Raw genomic sequence first — 21,671 nt, forward strand, 5'->3', positions numbered from 1 at the left:
CTTGACATCTTGTGTAGCATGTGATGAATTGCCTGCTAAAAGTGGGAAGGCAAAGTTTAGTAAAATTCAATTTGAAATTTGATAGATATTTTATGGTAACAGGGAAGATGAGTTACTGAATTTTTTTTTTTTTTTTTTTTTTTGGCACATTCAGAACACGCCTGTTCTTTGCATCTGTTAGCCATTTTAATATTATTCAAAGAATAGGGAGATGTTAAAGCTTTGTTCTGGAGACCAAACATGGATTTTGCCACCTAAAGCCTCTGTTCAGCAAAGTGATGGTATTGTGATGAGTCATATACTGCCCAGTATTGCCTGCTACCACAGAAAGGCAGCTGTTTCTTTGTGTAGTGTGAACACAACATTTTGATCTCTGTTACATTTAATTACACGAGTGAGTTACCTCGTGTAAATTTGTAAATTTTTTTTGGCTGATGCTGCACAAGTTCATACACTTGCTTTCTGGCATCACATGCTACTACTACTACTAATAGCATTAGGAGAGGCATATGATGCAAGAAAGCAAGCTTATGCAGCATCAGCCAAAAAAAAAAAAAAAAATCCCACTTCCAATTCACCCCTCCGTTTTAATTTCCCAGATATTGACTGGAATTTGGGGGCTGGTCATTCACACACTAGCAAGGCTTTTGTGGATTTACTGGATGATTGTTTTCTACATCAGCATGTTCGGGAGGCAATTAGAGGGAGTAATACTCTTGATTTGATTATCAGTAGGTATTCTTCATGCATTAAGAATCTGCAGGTAAATGAACCACTAGGTGGCGGTGATCACAGTGTGCTGAAGTGGGATTTACTCAAAGAGGTAACTACCATCAGGGGTAAAGGGAAGGGTTATTGCTTTCTTAAAGGCGACTACGATGTACTGAGACAGTATTTAAATTCTATACAGTGGGACCAACTGATGATGTTACCAACATCAAATTCAAAATGGGAAGCATTCAAAGAACTTATCTTGGAAGCTACTAGGCTTTACATACCAACTAAGAAATATTCTTCAAGGTTTAGGCCTAAATGAATGTCAGATGAACTAATGAGACATATGGCAGAGAAGAAAAATGCATGGGATACATACAAATTAACACGTGACACAGAAGCCTATGATAGATACAAGTTGATCTGTAACCAAGTTACAAAGGAGGTTAGGCAGGCAAAGGCAGATTACGAGAAATCTTTGGCAAGGGATGCAAAGAAAAACAGCAAAGAGTTCTTTACTTATGTAAACTCTAGAAAAAAGGGTATGAATCAGATTGGTCCACTTGATATCGATGGGTCAACTGTTGATGATCCTGCTCAGGTAGCTAGCAAACTAAATGAATATTTTGCATCGACATTCACACATCAGGAGTTATTCAGCAAGGGGAATGCCAGAGGTGTATTCAACTCTGGCAGTAAGCTAGAGAATCTTGTAATAACTGAGAGTAAAGTGGAGGAGAAATTGTTGAAGATAAATACAAGAAAGGCACCTGGGGGTAGATGGGATCTATCCAGTTATATTAAAGGAGGCAGCAAAGGAAGTAAGCAAACCCTTAGCCATAATTATGAGAGCTTCCTTGGACTCAGCAGAAGTACCCATGGACTGGAGATGTGCAAATGTGACCCCAATTCACAAAGGAAGATCAAAGGGCAACACAAGTAATTATAGACCTGTTAGTTTAACTTCTGTTCCTGGTAAATTAATGGAGGCACTGGTTAAAGAAGCACTGCAGGATCATCTAGACAAGACTTCAGTTATAGCTCAGACACAGCATGGTTTTGTTAAGGGGAAGTCTTGCCTGACCAATATGATTGGATACTATGATGCAGTCACAAAAGAACTGGATGCAGGGAATAACTTTGATATTTTATACTTGGATCTTAGAAAGGCTTTTGATACTGTTGCACTTGGAAGACTGCTGCACAAATTGGAGCAGTGTGGCATTGGAAGCAAATTGCTGCTATGGATAAAGGGGTGGTTGAGAGGGAGCAGACAGAGAGTGGTAATCAATGGACACTGCTCATCGTGGACTAATGTTATTAGTGGAGTCCCTCAGGGTTCAGTATTGGGTCCATTATTGTTTTCTGTATTTATAAATGATATTGATGATGGTATATCAAGCTTAATGTCCAAGTTTGCAGAAGATACAAAGGTTGGCAGGGTTGTCAAGGACACTGACACTATGCTACTGCAACAGGATCTGGAAAGGTTGAGCAGATGGGCTGAGAGGTGGCAAATTAAGTTTAACATTGACAAATATAAAGTACTACATATGGGAAACACCAATCCCAGAGCAACGTTTCAACTCTGTGGTACTACATTGGCAGTGGTAGAGAATGAAAGGGACCTGGGGGTGGTTGTGCAGGCAGATATGAAGTTTTCTGAGCAGTGCAGATGGGCTGCAAGAGTAGCTCATGGTGTATTGTCGATGATATATAGGAATTTTTCTAGCAGGGATAAGGAGGTGATTATTCCCTTGTATAAGGCAATGGTCAGGCCACACCTAGAGTACTGTATACAGGTCTGGAGGCCTCATTTCAAGAAGGATGTAGAGATGCTGGAACGAGTACAGAGATGGGCAACAAGATTAGTGAATGGAACAAAGGGTTGCTCTTACGAAGAAAGGCTTAAGTTTTGCAAATTACAGTGTCTGAAGACTAGGCACCAGCGAGGTGATCTGATAGAGGTGTTTAAAGCCTTGAATGGTTTGAGCATGCTCAATGCTGATGGGATTCTTCCTCTTGCTCAGAATAATCACCTGAGAGGGCATAAATTCAAATTGAGGAAAGACAGATGTAGGATGGACGTGAGGAAATTTGCCTTTAGCCAGCGGGTGGTTGGTGGAACCGACTTCCATCCCTTTTCGTGGAAGTTGATAGCCTAAATAAGTTTAAGGCTCAGCTGGACAGGTATTTCGAACGAACAGAGGGGCGAAGTGGAAGTGGGTATTTTTGATTTATTTATTATTATATTTTTTTTTTTGGCTGATGCTGCATAAGCTTTCTTTCTTGCATCAAATGCCTCTACTAATGCTAATGCTAAATTTCCAAGCAGAAGGGAAAATACCTTTGGAATAAGAAAGTGAAAAAAGGCAAGAAAGGGCAGGAGTAAGTTCAGGAGACAGGTTTTGAGAACAAGTGGAGAAATACCACCAGGACCCCGGCACCTCTGTGGCCTCAAGACTGTTCAAAATCCTTTTGATATCCCTTTGTACTGTGACAAAGAGAATAGTATGCGGTTTAGAGAACAGCCCAGTGCTGTTTGACAATAAACACTATACACTATCCTTTCAGCACACAATTCCCCCCCCCATTCAAAATCTGCATCCCCTAAGTATGGGCGTTATCACATCTCTGATGCCGACCGGGCTAGCCAGGTGGGTAAAGCACCTGCCTGGCAACACAAAGGTCGCGGGTTCGAATCCCACATCGGGCTTGGATCAGAGTGAAATGCCAAAAAAACTTTGGGAGGTGTATTATGGCCACAGAAGCCGATGCGCCAATAACTAACAAAAAAAAAAAAAAAAACCCATCTCTGATATCGCTGCATCTGCAATTGATGACCTGATCAGTACTTCAAATTCATCAATTTTATTTATTATGCTCCTAATATCATGTATATGCAACATCTATTCTTACTCTTAGTTACTCTAACACAGGCCATATATTTACTTGTTCCATGATGACCCATTGCAGGGCTTGAACTTACACTACCTCTTAGAATGCACTTAATCTATTATTCTGTGTATCACTCCCAAAGTAGCAGTTTTCTAACCCACCTAACACTGCCTCATATAGCATTAGCAAATATCCCTGCACCCCTTCTATTTAAGCAAAATCCATCCCCGTAAAAACAGTCTTTCCTCTTAACAAGCACAGACTGTGCTGAGAAAATTCTTACAGTCTCAGGCCAAACTGATTGACAAAACTCTCAAAGTGTATTCCCTTTTATCGTGTTTGAAAGAAATGCAGACACTTTCAGATTTAATCCTAACTCTCAACGTTTTCCAACGATGCACACCGACTGAATGATTCAACATTGTTTCATGGCACTGCAAGTATCCTAATTCATTTATACAGTTCTCTTTAGCTTAATGGCTGTTTACCAAACATCAAGGGGGGGGAAACTGTCATTACACTAAAGCAGGTGACCAACTAGGCAGGTTAGACATTATATAACACACATTTTGGAGGAGAATAGGAATTTCTGCAGTTTCTGATAGGATTTGGAACCTTTCCTCTCCAACAGAGTGATAAATGGCAAAACTAGTATTCTCTCATACGAGAGATATATACAATGTGTTATTTTTGCAAGATTAAAAAATATAAAAAAATATTATAATGCTTCAAAGCTGCTACATCTCACATGGCAACTCTACACCCCATATATACACCATTAAAACTTAATAAGATTTTCTTTCAAGTAAATAACATGCACTTATGTATTACCTGTAAATTTTCTTTGGAAGTAAGCCACCGTCCTCCAACTGACAAAGCTGAAATAACTTCATGTTTAGTTGGAACTGGGTACGAATAGTTGTCATTGGCATTGACCTTGTATTCATCTTCAGAAAACATGGTGATACCATTATCTATAATAAGGTCTACACCCAGACCACCTGATTCTTCCATACAAGCTGACCAAATTCCCACCTCTTCGTTACCATTTCCGTACTTCCCATTTCTGTTAATACTTCCCTTTTTACTCAAGTCAATTACTAAAGCCAGTTGATCATCCAGTCCTTCCATGTAAAGTTTTTCATCTTCAGTGCTTACTGTTGTGATAACCTAGTTTAAAAATTCAAAATGTTGCTACTTCCATGAATTGAAACAGAAATATTCTGATTCTATGACATACAAAATTTAGTACATCGATCTCAAAAATTAAATTGACTTACGATTAATCAAAATGATAGTTAAATTATAAAATGTGAATAATTTATTGAAGCAAATCAGATGAAGACAAACAAAAAAAAAAAAAATCATAAAAGAAATGAAGTGGCATCTAGGACAGATACACTGGCTTTCAAATCCCTTAAAGAAATAAAAAACATCTTATAAATGAATAACTTGCTTTAGTTAAAGCAGGTTAAATGAAAAGTGCCTCAACATCTGGAAATTCCACCCAGCTACAAAATACCTCGTTAGCCATGATTCTGTGTAAGCATATAAATTTTTGACCGAGTCTTTTTTTTCCTTTGAAAGTTTTTTTTTAATCTTCAAATACACACTAAAATTTACTATAAACTCATAATGAAATTGCATTCCTAGATGAATTTACACTTTAAAAAAAAAAATGAAAAGAAACTTTTGATCTGAGTGGCCTGATGATTAACTGTCAATATTTAGCAGCATTACTAAACCTTATTTCTAGAGTCCAAGATCTTCTACTAATTTGTTTTTCAACTGAAATTGCTCTTTCAAGTGAGAAAGATTATCTTTTTTCAATAAAGAAATAAAAGGTTTTTCATTTTGCTATCGAAAAATTCCAATAAACTTGATTAATAATAATAATGAGAGAAAAAAAATAAAGGTAAATGAGCAACCGAGTGTGACATTCTCACTTAAACCCTTATGGGTAATTTTATTAAGCAGACATTTTTTTTTGTTATAATAATTTTAATTTAAGCAGAAAATAATGCCAAATCGCTTGTTTCAATATTCTTTTGCAAATTTTTTTCAAATTGAAAGGTGTTAGCAGCTGTTTATTCTAAAGAGATTTTTTTTATAACATGGAAAAGGCCAACTGATAACTATTTACAAGAATTCCTCTAAGTCCTTGAGATTGTCACAGACATTCTCTCATATAGGCCAGACAAGCTGTACTTGCTACCTGGGAGCCTAAAATGCTGATGGAACTGACACTAGGGTGATATTCAAGTCAAGTACACCCAATTTTGGCAAAGTCCGGATGGTCTCTGACAGCCAAATCCTCTGTTTGTACATTCACAATGGTAGGACTGTAAGTAATCCTGGGTATAACCTACGTGCACAAACACACTGGGTGACCCCCGGGTATGAACCAATGTAAGCAGGGGTTGAGGCGTGGCACCCACACCACATGGAAGAATGCCACCCCTCTGTGTTACCAGGCAATACTAAGTGGTAGATGACTCTCATCAACCGGTACAATACCACCACTTTGCTTATTGGAGGCTTCAAGTGGTGGAACCCATGTTTAGTCTCCAGAGCTAAGTTCCGGTCAACGCTTCCCCATTTCTTCCATCATGCAGTATGACTGATGACTTTTGAGGTTATGATGAACATCATGGCAAGATCCAATCTTCCTTACATTTCGAGGGTACAGCTCTAAAACGGTGTTCGTAGGCCAGCCGCTAGTTAGTACAACGGACTGAACCTATTGGTAACTCTTTAGGAGGCTTCTGGATCAGCTAGTGTATAATCTTACTACTTCTACTCTGCCAGATAGTGACTGGGGGCAGTCCAAGTAGTGTGTATGCAGGGAGTGGGACATTGTCGAGGCCACCTTATGTCAAGAATCTGAGTATATTCTGAGAATAAGTGTACGCCATATCCAAAAATTTCATTACTTCATACAGCATGTCCCTCCCACTTTTCTTACTATTGAATACACCAGGAATTGTCAAACAAATAGAGAAAGCTTATCTGTGAAAAGATCTAAACCTCTCACTCACTTCCTAATCCATTTCACAAATATACATGGTCTCAGTTCTAAACTCAACAATGTCCATTTCCACTTGCAGTTTGCCAAACCCCATGTATATTTTCTGACAGAATCTCAGTTATCTGTTGATTGAACTACTGCTCATCTCGGTTGCCCAAATCATTCGCTGTATGATTCCTTTTGCCCCAAAGGTGGCACTTGTGCATATCTCAGTTCTGATATTCCCCGTCAGAGACTTGGTAATTTGGAATCTCCTCTTTTCGATCTTTGCAGGCTTAAAAACTCTCTACCTCATTGTGTCTCTACCATTCTCCCAACTCCACTAATAACTTGGAGCGCTTTGATTTTCTCCAGTCCAAATTTCCTAACAGTGAGGTAATTTTCATTGGTGATTTTAATGTGCACAACTCCAGCTGGCTTCTGTTTTCTAGTCACACCGACCTAGCTTGTCGAGATGCTGAGGCTTTTGCAATTCCTAATGACCTTGAACAGATTATTCATTTACCTACAAGAATACCGGACAATCCCAACCATACAGCCAACACGCTTGATCTTTTTCTCACAAACAACCCTTCTAAGTACACGGTCAAAGTGAGTGGTCCTTTAGGTACCTCAGATCACAACTTGGTGATTGTCTCTTCTCCAATGGAGCCTTTATCTCATGGCTATTCCCAACCTCGTATTGTTTGGCATTACAAGAATGCAAAATGGGATGACTAGTGAGATTTCTTTTCTTCTTTTCCTTGGTCGAATCACTGTTTCAAAACTTCTGATGTCAATGTTTGCCCAGATCGTGTCAGTGAAATTATTCTTGTAGGAATGGAATTTTTTTATTCCATACTCCACTTTAAAATCTCGTCCTTTATCTAAACCTTGGTTTTCCAATAAATGTGCTAAGGCTGTTCAAGAGAAGAACGTTGCATATCGTAATTGGCTTGTTTCCAATTCGTCAGTTTCATTTTCTGCCTACACCAAAGCTCGCAACAACTGTAAAGCAGTCATTAATCAGTCCAAACTAGATTTTGAACAGGATAAGAGTAGAAAACTTGCTTCTTGCCATAATGGTTTGTTATTTGGTTTTCAGGAGCATTAGCAACTAAGGCCATATTGCTCCGGGGATATGCGGTGGTCATTCCCTGACCTTTCCGCATCCTCTGTATTTGGTGGTGACAGGCTTGAACCCCGGTCTAATCAAGAAGCGTGTGCTACGCACTGCTGCTCCTTCCCACCTGGCTACGGAGGCGCCGCCATAATGGTAGCCGAGCACTTTGGTTTCTTGCCAAAGCTTTGGCTGCAACTTTTGCCCATCTCTGCTCCTACCTCTGTCAAAACCAGATAGTTCTGTTGTCACTTTAGCCAAAGATAAAGCTGACCTGTAAGCATCCCATTTTTCTTCCAATTCATGTATTAATGATCTTGGTAAAACACTTCCCACCATCCCCCAACATGCTCCATTCAATGCCTCCTGTGGTCTTCCATCAAAAGGATGTCAGAAGGATTTTGACGAATCTCGATGCTAAGAAAGCTCTAGGTCCTGATGGCATTTCTCCACTTGTTCTCAAAACCTGTGCCCCTGAACTTCCCCCTGTTTTTTGCCACCTTTTTTCACTTTCTTATTCCAAAAGTGTTTTTCATTCTGCTTTGAAATTTACTCATATCCAGCCAGTTCCTAAAAAGGGTGAGAAGTCCCTCCCAACCAATTATCGTCCCATTGCAATTACTTCTACTCTTTCTAAAGTAATTTGATACTAGAGAGCTATTAAGTGCTCGATATTTCCTATATTCTATTATATTATGAATCAACAGGGCTTACCTTTATTTTTGATATAGGAAGCTTCTTTTCTAACCCTCCTTGTCCAACTCGCTAATAATTCATGGGGAAGGCAATATCAATTTTGCAAGACATTGTCATAAAGTTAGATTTTGGAGGTCTAAACTGGCTAATAATTAAGGATCGATTTTTTTTTTTTTTTTTGGTGCTGTGGCAGGAATTTTGAGTTAAATTTAGGGGTCTAATAATTGGATATATGGGGGGTGTTATTCTCTACATTCCTTAAGTCGGACTAGAACTTTTCAGGGTGTCATGTTCACAGGAGGAGAGCTACTCACAATTAATCCGAAACTTTTGTCTTATGTTGTAGTGTTTGTTCTTCACGCATGCGTATAAGTGACCAATCGTCGGACAATAGGAATGGCCTACGGATATTGATTGAAGTTGCATGTAGTTTCATCTCTAAGGTTTCTGCAATACGTAGTTTGCAGTAGTTGTGTTGAATATTTATAACTTTAGTTTCACTGAAGCCGAATGTATGTCGTTCATTTATGGCGTGGAACGAAAGTTCCGATGCATTTGAATGACCCGCCCGCACTGAAGCTTCGTGTTGTTTTGCTCGAAGCTGTGCCACTCCCATGGTGGATCCTACGTAGACAGCATCACAATTTTTGCATGGTATACTGTATACTAGGTCATGCTGTGATTGGAATGTGGTATTTGATGGTCGGTTTCTGAAGAATGTGTATGATTTGTTCATGGGTTTTGCTACGATTTTCATGTCGGTTCCCTTGCATATTTGGTTAAGTTTATTGTACCAGTGCTCGATATATGGAATGCTGATGAAATATATTTTGGTCTTGTTGGATTTTTTTGCAATGTTTGTTGCGAGGTTGTTGTTATTTATTTTATCACAAAGTTTTGACTTTGTTTATATAGGTTAGTGGGTAACCCCTATTTGAGAATCTTCTAGTTAGTTAATTTATTTCAGTGGTTAGAGAAATCTGGGTGGAAGAATATTTAAAAGGCATTTAGAAATTGGTTCAGCATGACCGATTTTTTGTATGGTTGGGGATGGTAACTGTGGAAGTGCAGAAGCATCCCTTTATTAGTGGGTTTTCTATATATGCTGAAATTTAGTTTTTGGTCTAATCTGTGTATGGTAAAATTAAGGAAATTTATGGAGTGGGATTCTGTTTCAGTTTCTAATTCAAATTTTAGTCTCTGATGGATGTTATTAAAAACCTGTAGAATATTGATTATGGTCAAGTGATCTGTGATGATTAGGATGTCATCCAGATATCTTCCGTAATATGTGATCTGTGGTATAAATGGATCAAGGTGGAACTTTTCTAATTTGTCTAAGTATAGTTCGGCAATGAGTCCACTAATATTTAGGCCCATTGGGAGGCCAAAAATCTGTCTGTATATTTTTTCTTGGAATAGACTGTAATTTGCACTTACTAATGGTTTTGTTAGTTCGAATATTCTGTCTTTGGGGAGTCTGGTGTTATTAATTTTTGTGTTATCATCATTTAAGTAGGCCCAGACTATGTCTAAGGCGTAGGGTACATTTACGTTAGTGTATAGTGAAGTCACATCGAGTGAATATAACTTCTTATCCTCCTTGATATGGAGATCTTTGAGGTTCGTGAATAACGCATCGTAGTTTTTTATGTTATATGTTAAGAGTTCTCGGAGCGGTTTTAGAATTGGGTAGATGAACATGGCTAAGGAGGCAAAAGCAGAATTCTTATGACACGATGGGACGTACTGGGTATCCTGTTTTGTGTAATTTTACTTGGCCGAATAAGGTTGGGATATTGTATGTGCGGGCTTTAATTTATTTGAGCTGAGCCATAGTGATGTGGTCATCTTTCCTATAGGTGGTGAGCAATTTGTTATATTTGTTAACTAAGCTGTTGAACTCTGATGGTGCAACCTCTTCGTATGTCGTTGTGTCTGAAATGATAGTGTATAATTTATTTATATAGTCTCCTTCATTGAGAATAACTACTGTATCGCCTTTGTCAGCCTTTTGAATAATGATTCAATGACATACGAAGAGGACATACAATGACATACCAAATATAACAAATTGCTCACCACCTATAGGAAAGATGACCACATCACTATGGCTCAGCTCAAACAAATTAAAGCCCACACATACAATATCCCAACCTTATTCGGCCAAGTAAAATTACACAAAACAGGATACCCAGTACATTCCATCGTGTCATATAAGAATTCAGCTTTTGCCTCCTTAGCCATGTTCATCTACCCAATTCTAAAACCGCTCCGAGAACTCCTAACATATAACATAAAAAACTACGATGCGTTATTCACGAACCTCAAAGATCTCCATATCAAGGAGGATAAGAAGTTATATTCACTCGATGTGACTTCACTATACACTAACGTAAAATGTACCCTACGCCTCAGACATAGTCTGGGCCTACTTAAACGATGATACACAAAAATTAATAACACCAGACTCCCCAAAGACAGAATATTCGAACTAACAAAACCATTATTAAGTGCAAATTACATTCTATTCCAAGAAAAAATATACAGACAGATTTTTGGCCTCCCAATGGGCCTAAATATTAGTGGACTCATTGCTGAACTATACTTAGACAAATCAGAAAAGATCCACCTTGATCCATTTATACCACAGATCACATATTACGGAAGATATCTGGATGACATCCTAATCATCACAGATCACTTGACCATAATCAATATTCTACAGGTTTTTAATAACATCCAACAGAGACTAAAATTTGAATTAGAAACTGAAGCAGAATCCCACTCCATAAATTTCCTTAATTTTACCATACACAGATTAGACCAAAAACTAAATTTCAGCATATATAGAAAAACAACTAATAAAGGGATGCTTCTGCACTTCCACAGTTACCATCCCCAACCATACAAAAAATCGGTCATGCTGAACCAATTTCTAAATGCCTTTAAATATTTTTCCACCCAGATTTCTCTAACCACTGAAATAAATTAACTAACTAGAAGATTCTCAAATAGGGGTTACCCACTAACCTATATAAACAAAGTCAAAACAATAGCCCGTGATAAAATAAATAACAACAACCTCGCAACAAACATTGCAAAAAAAATCCAACAAGACCAAAACATATTCATCAGCATTCCATATATCGAGCACTGGTACAATAAACTTAACCAAATATGCAAGGGAACCGACATGAAAATCATAGCAAAACCCATGAACAAATTATACACATTCTTCAGAAACCGACCATCAAATACCACATTCCAATCACAGCATGACCTAGTATACAGTATACCATGCAAAAATTGTGACGCTGTCTACGTAGGATCCACCATTGGAGTGGCACAGCTTCGAGCAAAACAACACGAAGCTTCAGTGCGGGCGGGTCGTTCAAATGCATCGGAACTTTCGTTCCACGCCATAAATGAACGACATACATTCGGCTTCAATGAAACTAAAATTATAAATATTCAACACAATTACTACAAACTACTTATTGCAGAAACCTTAGAGATGAAACTACATGCAACTTCAATCAATATCCGTAGGCCATTCCTATTGTCCGACGATTGGTCACTTATACGCATGCGTGAAGAACAAACACTACAACATAAGACAACAGTTTCGGATTAATCATGAGTAGCTCTCCTCCTGTGAACATGACACCTCAAAAGGTTCCAGTCCGACTTAAGGAATGTAGAGAATAATCCCCCACCCCATATCCAATTATTATACCCCTAAATTTAACTTAAAATCCCTGCCACAGCACCAAAAAGAAAAAAAATCGATCCTTAATTATTAGCCAGTTTAGACCTCCAAAATCTAGCTTTATGACAATGTCTTGCAAAATTGATATCGCCTTCCCCATGAATTATTAGCGAGTTGGACAAGGAGAGTTGGAAAAGAAGCCTCCTATATCAAAAATAAAGGTAAGCCCTGTTGATTCATAATTCTAAAGTAATGGAAAAATCAATTAACTACGAACACTTAAACTACCAAGAAACCTTCCATCTGATCAACTATGGCCAGTATGGATTCCATCAGTGTTGATTCACTGGTGATATTCTGGCTTATGTTACCATCCATGGACAAATTCAATGGAAAAGTTTGGTGAAACACAAGCAGTTGCTCTTGACATTTCAAAGGCTTTTGATCGTGTTTGGCATAAAGGTCTTCTAAACAAGTTTCCATTTTATGGTTTTCCAACTGTTTTTTGTAATTGGTTATTCAGTTTTCTGTCTGATAGCTCACTGAGGGTGATGGTAGATGGCCCTCTGGCTTCTAACTTCTCCACTAATGCTGGTGTCTTCCAAGGTTTAAGTTCTTTCCCCCACTCTTTTCCTCTTGTATATTAATGACCTTCCATTGACGGAAATCCTATCCATATATTTGCCGATGATAGCACATTGCATTCCACTTTCCATTTTGAATAACCTTGCCCTGCTCAATCAGCTTCAACTTCTCGAATATCTGCTACCAATTCCTTAAATGCCGATCTCCAGGAATTCTCCAGCAGGGCAAAGACAACTTAGTTGATTTCAATCCTCCTAAAACTCAATCTTGTCTTATATTTCGCAAAAAGGATTCTTCTGCTCCTATGCTTTTCTTTGGTGACACTCCAATTTCTAGGCAAAATGATATATCTCTCTTGGAGATTACCCTGACTTCTAATCTCTCTTGGCACAAGCACATTACAAATATTGCTTCCTCTGCATCTAAAAAACTTGGTTTTCTCTTTCGTTCTCGGCATTACTTTTCTTCCAAACAGCTGTTCACTCTGTACAAATTGCAAATCCGCCCTACCATGGAATATTGTTCCCACATCTCGGGCGGTGCCCCCAAAACCTCTCTCAGATTTCTAGATACCATTCAGAAGAGGGCAGTTAGTTTAATTAATGACTCCTCGCTAACAGTCTCTCCACTCTCTGTCTCATAGACGTACTGTTTCTGCTGCATGCCTTTTCTACAGATACTTCCATGGGCACTGTTCTTCTTAATTGCCTTCTATAATTTCCCCTCTCTCTTTCAAAACTTTCTGAACATGTGCTGCCACCAGCCAACATCCGTTTACTGTCCAACTTCTAACTCACAGGACCAACTTTTCATCTTCCTCTTTTATTCATTCAACTGCCATTTTCTGAACAACCTTCCTTCACACGTATTTCCTGAAAATTACAGTCTACAGAAGTTCAAGTCTAATGTCAACAAAAATCTTCTTTCGTCTTGTCAACCTCCCACCCAAGCACGGTACTAAGTACTATAGTTTTTAATACCTCTTGTGTTTGGGGTTTTCATTAAAAATAAATAAAAGAAAGTGGATAATCCCCACAACAGACAAATGGTTACATACGTTTTTTTTTTTTTTTTTTTTTTTTTAATTTTCTCCACATGTCCCATTACAGGTCTCAATTCTGTAAAGAAACTGAGTGCTCATCATTCCTACTAGACTGTTTTGTCATTACACCTTTTTTTATTATTTATTAATTGAGTTTATTGGAATTTTTTGATAGTAAAACAGGTCTTATTTCTTTATTGAAATAAGATAATCTTTCTTTACTTGAAAAAGCCATTTTAGTTGAAAATCAAAGCAGTAGCAGATCTTTATTGAGTCTAAAAATAAGTTTTGGTTCTTTGATGTATGTCAGGCTTACAACATTGAAATTAGCAATGAGCCTAACTGAATGATCCAAAATTGAATGTTTCAATAATCAGATGTGTAATATAACAGATTATTAAAACAGCTGATTTCAAAAAAAAAATAAAAAATAAAAACACCCAATGATGGAATTGAACTAATATCAAAATTCAAGCTTACATTCTGCATTGCCTTATATAACCCATGGCTAATTTTCTCTAGCTCTGTATTTCATAATTTTAGTATCCCTCCTCCACTGAATCAGCCACATTTCTGATTATACCTTCCCATTTCATTATCAAAAATCTATAATCAATTATCACCTCTTGATTATGACATCACTATTTAAAATTATAAAGCACTGTCAAAAACTGTAATTAAAAAGAATATCTTTAATTTAAATCCCTGAATTAAATATAATATCTATTTTATGATATGCACAATTAAAATTTACAAGTTTTCATTCAGCATCTGGCAGCACTATAAATACAAGTGGTATGTGGACATAACTATGTGATCTTATGGTAGTGCCTAAAGATGACTAACAACATTCCTACTGCCATCATTAGCAATACAAACTGACGATGGATCTAACAACAAACTTCTCTCTCCTCTTTCACCCATTCCCGACTTACAAAAAGATCACACAGCAGCAAGAGAGAGTGGATATAATGTCTTCCACGATAGTCTGTTCATGGCATACCTTGTGCAACAGATATACATCACTTCTAATGAGTGGTATCACTGCTGTTCATTTTCATAATAATAACAGCAAAGGGGAGGGGGAGTCCACATAGTGCTCTTCCTGCCATACATTACTGATGAACTATAACCAGCATTCTAGGTGGATCCACATGATTTCCAATGATCCTAGAGACCTACTTGCTGATGTAACTCACTTCACATTCGAAGAATTCAATTTTATAGATCACAACCACTCCTGAACATTTCTGGAGTGTGAAATTTGATTGGAGGGAAAACAACTGCACTGTTTTTTCTAGTAACCTTATTTAGTGTTACATGACAAGCAGCAGCAGAGGTTTCTCCCAGAGAGTGCGAGTTAGTGTGTTTGTGTAGTATTATTATGTTTTCGTGTAGCCTCTTAGCCCGGGATGGGCGAAACACCACCAACCCACTGTAGCCCAGTCACTGGCACATGGAACAGGGCCAGAAAGTAAGGAGGAATACATACTCTGATGGGGCAATCCTCAAGATCACCTGAGCTTCCCAGGTAGGCCCAAAAAAAAAAAAAAAAAAAAAAAATTTTATTTAAGAGGAGTACAGGGAGACAAGGAAGTGGAGAGGGAGCTACAGTTTTAAAGGGGGTGGAAAATGGCAGTCCAACACTGGCTCTGAGGCCTGCAATCAGCAACAACAATCCCATGTTGTGCCAAGACAAAATCAGCAGTCAATTCCAGTCTATTTTTATCTCACACTGGCATGAGCCAGCATCAGCAATCCCATATCAAACCATGGCACACTCAGCAGTCTAATCAAGTTGTGGTCATGGAGAAATATATAATATCTTATGTACATTCTGATGAATACAGAACTCTGTAAAATGCCAGAAATGTGTGGTGTTGTTTAGGTGTTTCGGGACATTTTGTCACCAGGAAGGCAATCACCTGGAAAGCCTGCCCCGTGTCCGTCTACAATACAGGAAGGTAGCCAACAAATGTGCATGTACCACGGCCAACCCTCCACAGTCATGCACTGAATGTCCAAACCCCATGCCAGAAAGACAGCAGAAGATGAAGAAAATAGCAAAAAGGAAAAAAAAAAGTGTAGCACGACAAGAGATACTGCTTTACGATGTCTTTATCCAGTGCTGCCCAAAGTAATCCACAAAAAAAAAAAACATCTTCAGTCAAACAGCTGCAGTAAAGTTATTTAAAAACAAGATTAGCTAAGGCAGGAACAAGTTCTAGATGCTGTTAATCTGGAGTGTGAAATTAGATTGAAGGGAAAACAGCTTGCACTGTCTTTCCTAGTAACCTTACAAGAAGTTCACTGGTTGATGATGGTATCAATGTGCAGAGGAAGGATTGAGTTGCGGAGAGACTTAAGATCAGATGAGCCAGAAAAGTGCAAGGTCTATTAAAATCGCCTCCACGTGTTTGTGAAAAACTAGAAAAATTTTGTACATGACATCATCAGGATGACAGATGAGGCAACAGGTTGTATTTCATTTATGATGGTTTTTTTTTTTTTTTTTTTTTTTTTTTAATTTGACTGCTTGCATTAACATTGAGGTTGAAAGTCTTCCTATGATTAAAAGCAGAGCTGCAAAAGGTTTGAAGGACGTGGAAATTATTGATAGATATAAATAGCTCCTCACATCAGGAAACAAGTTTGAAACTGTTGCCTTAAGAGTCGATCTTAGGTCTTCTTAAATAGAGCATTCAAAAAGGACGTGAAAAGAGTCTTCTGGTAGCCTACATTGACAGTAGGCCGTATTAGAAAGTCTAAATTGGCAAAGTTTTGCATTGAGTGAACCATGTCCAATTAGAATGTAGGAGGTAAAGAGTGCAGGTGAAAACCTTTTCTGGTGGATGATTTAAGTACTGTAGTTACATCAGGAATAAATTTTTTTTTTTTTGGAATGGCTCCTTTTTCTGTAGAATTCCATCTATTCTGCCAAATGTTGAATAATAAATTCCAGCATCGGATTCATTCAGTTTTTGGATCTGCCTGAGGATTAACAATGATTCACTGAAATTCCGTAGAAATACCTCAGTGGATACAAAAGCAAAGACCTCTAAATAAAACATGCAGGTCAAGTGGTAAAGTGACCACAAGAGTCTGTAAGGCTGGAGTTGATACTGTTCAGCAAACGTGAAGAAGGCCAATGAGAAAACAATGACGAATAGTGGATAACTTAGTTTGTACAATTTTGGGTGCAGTAAGTCTAAACCAAAGACTAGCAGCATAGGTAGTAACTGGAATTGTCGCAGCATTATAAAATAAATATAGGGTTTTGGTGTTCAATCCCCAGTCCTGTCTGGTAAATCAGAGCAGCTTTGCAGTAAAATTCTTTACTTTGACAGACAGGTGTTGAAGATGTACAGTAAAGGCTAGGCGGTTATCGATGATAACTTATAAAAATTTGATGCTTCTGACAAATAGAAGTGGTTTTTTGTAAGTTTTACAACTGGTGGTCTGCCATAGTCTAATTTGTGTTTAAAAACCATAATCTTGGATTTAGTTGGGTATCATTTCAATTTGTTCTCAGAGGACCAAGATGATAGTTCAAGAAGTACTTTATTGGCATACAGTTCTAAATCAGATCTTGAGTTTCAAGTCATCTGCACATGCAATTTGTTGCACATTTGGAAATTCAGTCATCCTGAGCAGCCAATCATTAAGAACTAGGTTCCAAATCAATGGAACCAAAATTGATCATTGGGGGCAAACATGTGAGATGGATCTGTGAATCTTTATGCTTTTAGTGATGATGCTGACTGTGCACTCAGCAAAGTAATTCCTAAAAAGTTTATAAAGCTGAAGAGAGTAATGATTGGAACAAAGTCTACTTAGAGTGCTCTCCCATCATAAGGCTGTGGGCTCCAAAATGGGATGGGCGCAACCCTAGGGGAGTGCGAGATGATCAGCAATAAATCAATATTTATTAATCATGAAAACTTCAGTTTTTTTAAACGTAATTTAAAATAAAACTTATAAATAAATGTTTTTTAATACTTCAATATGTGGATTTATTTGATCGCATAGCTTTATTTGATCATGCCATCGATCATGCACGTTCAAGTACATGCATTTTGTACTTGAACTTCAATTTAAATTTGATTTGTATTTCTTTTATTTCTGAACTTTTAAAATTATAATGTGATAATTATAAATGTGATTATACATATAATGCCTTCCATGTAAATGATTTATAAATAAAAAAATATATTAAACTTATATATATTTTTATTCTGCAGTGCGCTAGTCCTTCTAAGTAAAATAAGGGTGTGCGACCAAATGTTTGGATACCACTGCCATAAGGTACCAAAAGCACCCACAGGGTTGATAAAGATTTCCAGAAAGTACTTGGAAGTGGAGCTATCGATACGGTGGTCGAAGTTCTAATAAGGTGTTCTAATTTTTTTAATATGTTAAGAATGGCATGTTTCAATTGTTTTTGTAATCATTCCAGTATTTAAGTTTTTGTTGAATAATTTAAGCACTTTCAGTTAATTGATTTCTCCATTACTTAGAAAGAGTAGAAGTAATTGCCATGGGATGGTAATTGGATGGGAGATATTTGTCACCCTTTTTAGGAACTGGCTGAATATGAGCAACCAAACACTTCCTAATTCATTTCACAAATATACGTGGTCTCAATTCTAATCTCAACAATGTCCATTTCCACTTGCAGTCTACCAAACCCCATATACTTTTTCTGACAGAAACTCAGTTATTGGTTGATTCAACTACTGCTCATCTCAGTTGCCCAAATTATTTGCTGTATGATTCTTTTCACCTCAAAGGTGGCACTTGTGCATATGTCCATTCCGACATTCCCTGTCAGAGACTTGGTAATTTGGAATCTCCTCTTCTCAATCTTCTCTGGCTTAAAATCTCTCTACCTCATTGTGTCAAATTCATCTGTTGTCTCGTTCTTCCAACTCCACTAATCACTTGGAGCTCTGACTTCCTCTCTATGCAATTTGACTTTCTCCAGTCCAACTTTACCAACAGTGAGGTAATTTTCCTTGGTGATTTTAATGTTCACAAGTGCAGCTGGCTTCAGTTTTCTAGTCACACCGACCCAGCTGGTCAAGATGATGAAGCTTTTGCAATTACTAATGACCTTACAAAGATTGTTCATTTACCTACAAGAATACCAGACAATCCTAACCTTACAGCCAACACGCTTGATCTTTTTCTCACAAATAACCCTTCTAAGCACAAGGTCGAAGTGAGAGGTCCTTTAGGCACCTCTCACTTCGACCTCAGATCACAACTTGGTGATTGTTCCTTCTCCAAACTTTATCTCATGGTTATCCCCAACCTCGTATTGTTTGGCATTACAAGAATGCAAAGTGGGTTGACCTGCGAGATTTCTTTTCTTCTTTTCCTTGGTCTGATTACTGTTTCAAAACTTCTGATGTCAATGTTTGCTCAGATAGTGTCAGTGAAATTATTCTTGTAGGAATGGAATCCTTTATCCCACACTTCACTTTAAAATCTCGTCCTTTATCTAAACCTTGGTTTTCCAATAAATGTGCTAAGGCTGTTCAAGAAAGGAACATTGCATATCGTAATTGGCTTGTTTCTAATTCTTCAGTTTCATTTTCTGCCTACACCAAAGCTCGCAACAATTGTAAAGCAGTTATTAATCAGTCCAAACTAGAGTTTGAACAGGCTAAGAGTAGAAAACTTGCTTCTTGCCTAATGGTAGTGGAGCATTCCGTCTCTTGCCAAAGCTATTGGCTGCAACTTTTGCCCATCTCTGCTCCCACCTCTGTCCAAACCAGATGGTTCTGTTGTCACTTCAGCCAAGGATAAAGCTGTCCCCCGCTAGCATCACATTTTTCTTCCAACTCATGTATTAATAATCTTGGTAAAACACCTCCCACCATTCCCAACATGCTCCATTCGATGCCTCCGGTTGTCTTCCGTCAAAAGGATGTCAGAAGAATTTTGATGAATCTTGATGCTAAGAAAACTACAGGTCCCGATGGTATTTCTCCACTTGTTCTCAAAACCTGTGCTCCTGAACTTACTCCCGTTCTTTGCCAGCTTTTTTCACTTTCTTATTCCAAAGGTGTTTTTCCTTCTGCTTGGAAATTTGCTCATATCCAGCCAGTTCCTAAAAAGGGTGTCAAATCTCTTCCATTCAATTATTGTCCCATTGCAATTGCAACTTCTACTCTTTCTAAAGTAATGGAGAAATCAATTAACCGCCAACTCTTAAACTACCTAGAAACCTTCCGTCTGATCAATGATTGCCAGTATGGATTCCGTCAGTGTCAATCCAGTGGTGATATTCTGGCTTATGTTATTTATTTATGAACTAATTCAATGGGAAAGTTTGGTGAAACACAAGCAGTTGCTCTTGACATATCAAAGGCTTCTGATCGTGTTTGGCATGAAGGTCTTCTAAACAAGCTTCCATCTTATGGTTTGCCAACTGTTTTTAGTAATTGGTTATCCAGTTTACTCTCTGATCGCTCACTGAGGGTGATGGTAGATGGCTCTCTGTCTTCTAACTTCTCCACTAATGCCGGTGTCCCTCAAGGTTCAGTTCTTTCCCCACTCTTTTCCTCTTGTATATTAATGACCTTCTTCCATTGACTGGAAATCCTATCCATTGTTTTGCCGATGATAGCACATTGCATTCCACTTTCCATTTTGAGAAACCTTGCCCTGCTCAATCAGTTTCATCTTCTCGAAAATCTGCTACCAATTCCTTAAATGCCGATCTCCAGGTAATTCTCCAGTGGGGCAAAGACAACTTACTTGATTTCAAACCTTCTAAAACTCACTCTTGTCTTATATCTCACAAAAAGTATTCTTCTGCTTATCTTTGGTGACACTCCGATTTCTAGGCAAAATGAAGCATGTTACAAATATTGCTTCTTCTGCATCTAAAAAACTTAGTTTTCTCTTTCACTCTCGGTGTTACTTTTCTTCCAAACAGCTGTTCACTCTGTACAAATCGCAAATCTACCCTACCATGGAATATTGTTCCCACATCTGGGGGGGGTCCCCCAAAACCTCTCTCAGGCTTCTTGATTCCGTTCAGAAGAGGGCAGTTAGGTTAATTAATGATTCATCTCTAACAGAGTCTGTCCACTCGCTGTATCATAGATGTACTGTTTCTGCTGCATGCCTTTTCTACAGGTATTTCCATAGGCACTGTTCTTCTGAATTGGCTTCTATAATTCCCGCTCTCTCTCTCTTTCAAAACAGTCAAAATACGTGCCGCCATCAGCCAACATCCGTTTACTGCCCAACTTTTCATCTTCCTCATTTATTCATTCAACTGCTGTTTTCTGAAACAACCTTCCTTCACACATATTTCCTGAAAATTATAGTCTACAGAAGTTCAAGTCTAATGTCAACAAAAATCTTCTTTCGTCTTCTCAACCTTCAACCCAAGCATGGTACTAAGTACTATAGGTTCTAATACCTCTCGTGTTTGGGGTTTTTACATAAAAAAAAAAAAAAAAACACCTTAGGCTTAGGTCATAAAAACATTTGATAAATATATTATCAATCAGGTCATCACTAGGACATTTGTTTGTTTGATTGAATTTTATTGAGGAGTGAAGTACATTCCACTGCAGTAAATGGATTTATTTCTTCTAAAAGAAGGATTTTTTGTTTTAAACCTTGAATAGATAGATGGTATGAAGTGTCAATACTGAGATCATCATTAGGAAGCAGCTGGTCCAAAACGGCACTTAGGGAGTTAAAAATGCCACCTACAATCATCTTATTTTTAGATATTTTTTTAATGACACTCCAAGGATTATTATTCCCAGATGTATGAACAAAATTGTGCCAGAATTGCAATTTTCTTTGATAAATCAATTTTATGTATTTTCTTTTGAGAGTTTTATATTCTTCATGTAATCTGTTAACTTCT

General features: G+C 37.8%; 1 protein-coding gene across 1 annotated transcript in view; it reads right to left on the minus strand.

Moving 5' to 3' along the window:
* The window catches only part of LOC150088258 (ferry endosomal RAB5 effector complex subunit 4-like), a 433,728-nt gene that overhangs the window by 189,856 nt on the left and 222,201 nt on the right, over positions 1 to 21,671 (minus strand). The window contains exon 6 of the mRNA XM_090369407.1: positions 4,444 to 4,782. Within this exon, the coding sequence (XP_090225533.1) occupies positions 4,444 to 4,782 (339 nt within the window). The remainder of the gene's footprint in view (positions 1 to 4,443; positions 4,783 to 21,671) is intronic.

Source organism: Mastigoproctus giganteus, chromosome 3 (genome assembly GCF_048544385.1).
Source record: "Mastigoproctus giganteus isolate SK-2022 chromosome 3, ASM4854438v1, whole genome shotgun sequence".
NCBI classification, from domain to species: domain Eukaryota; kingdom Metazoa; phylum Arthropoda; class Arachnida; order Uropygi; family Thelyphonidae; genus Mastigoproctus; species Mastigoproctus giganteus.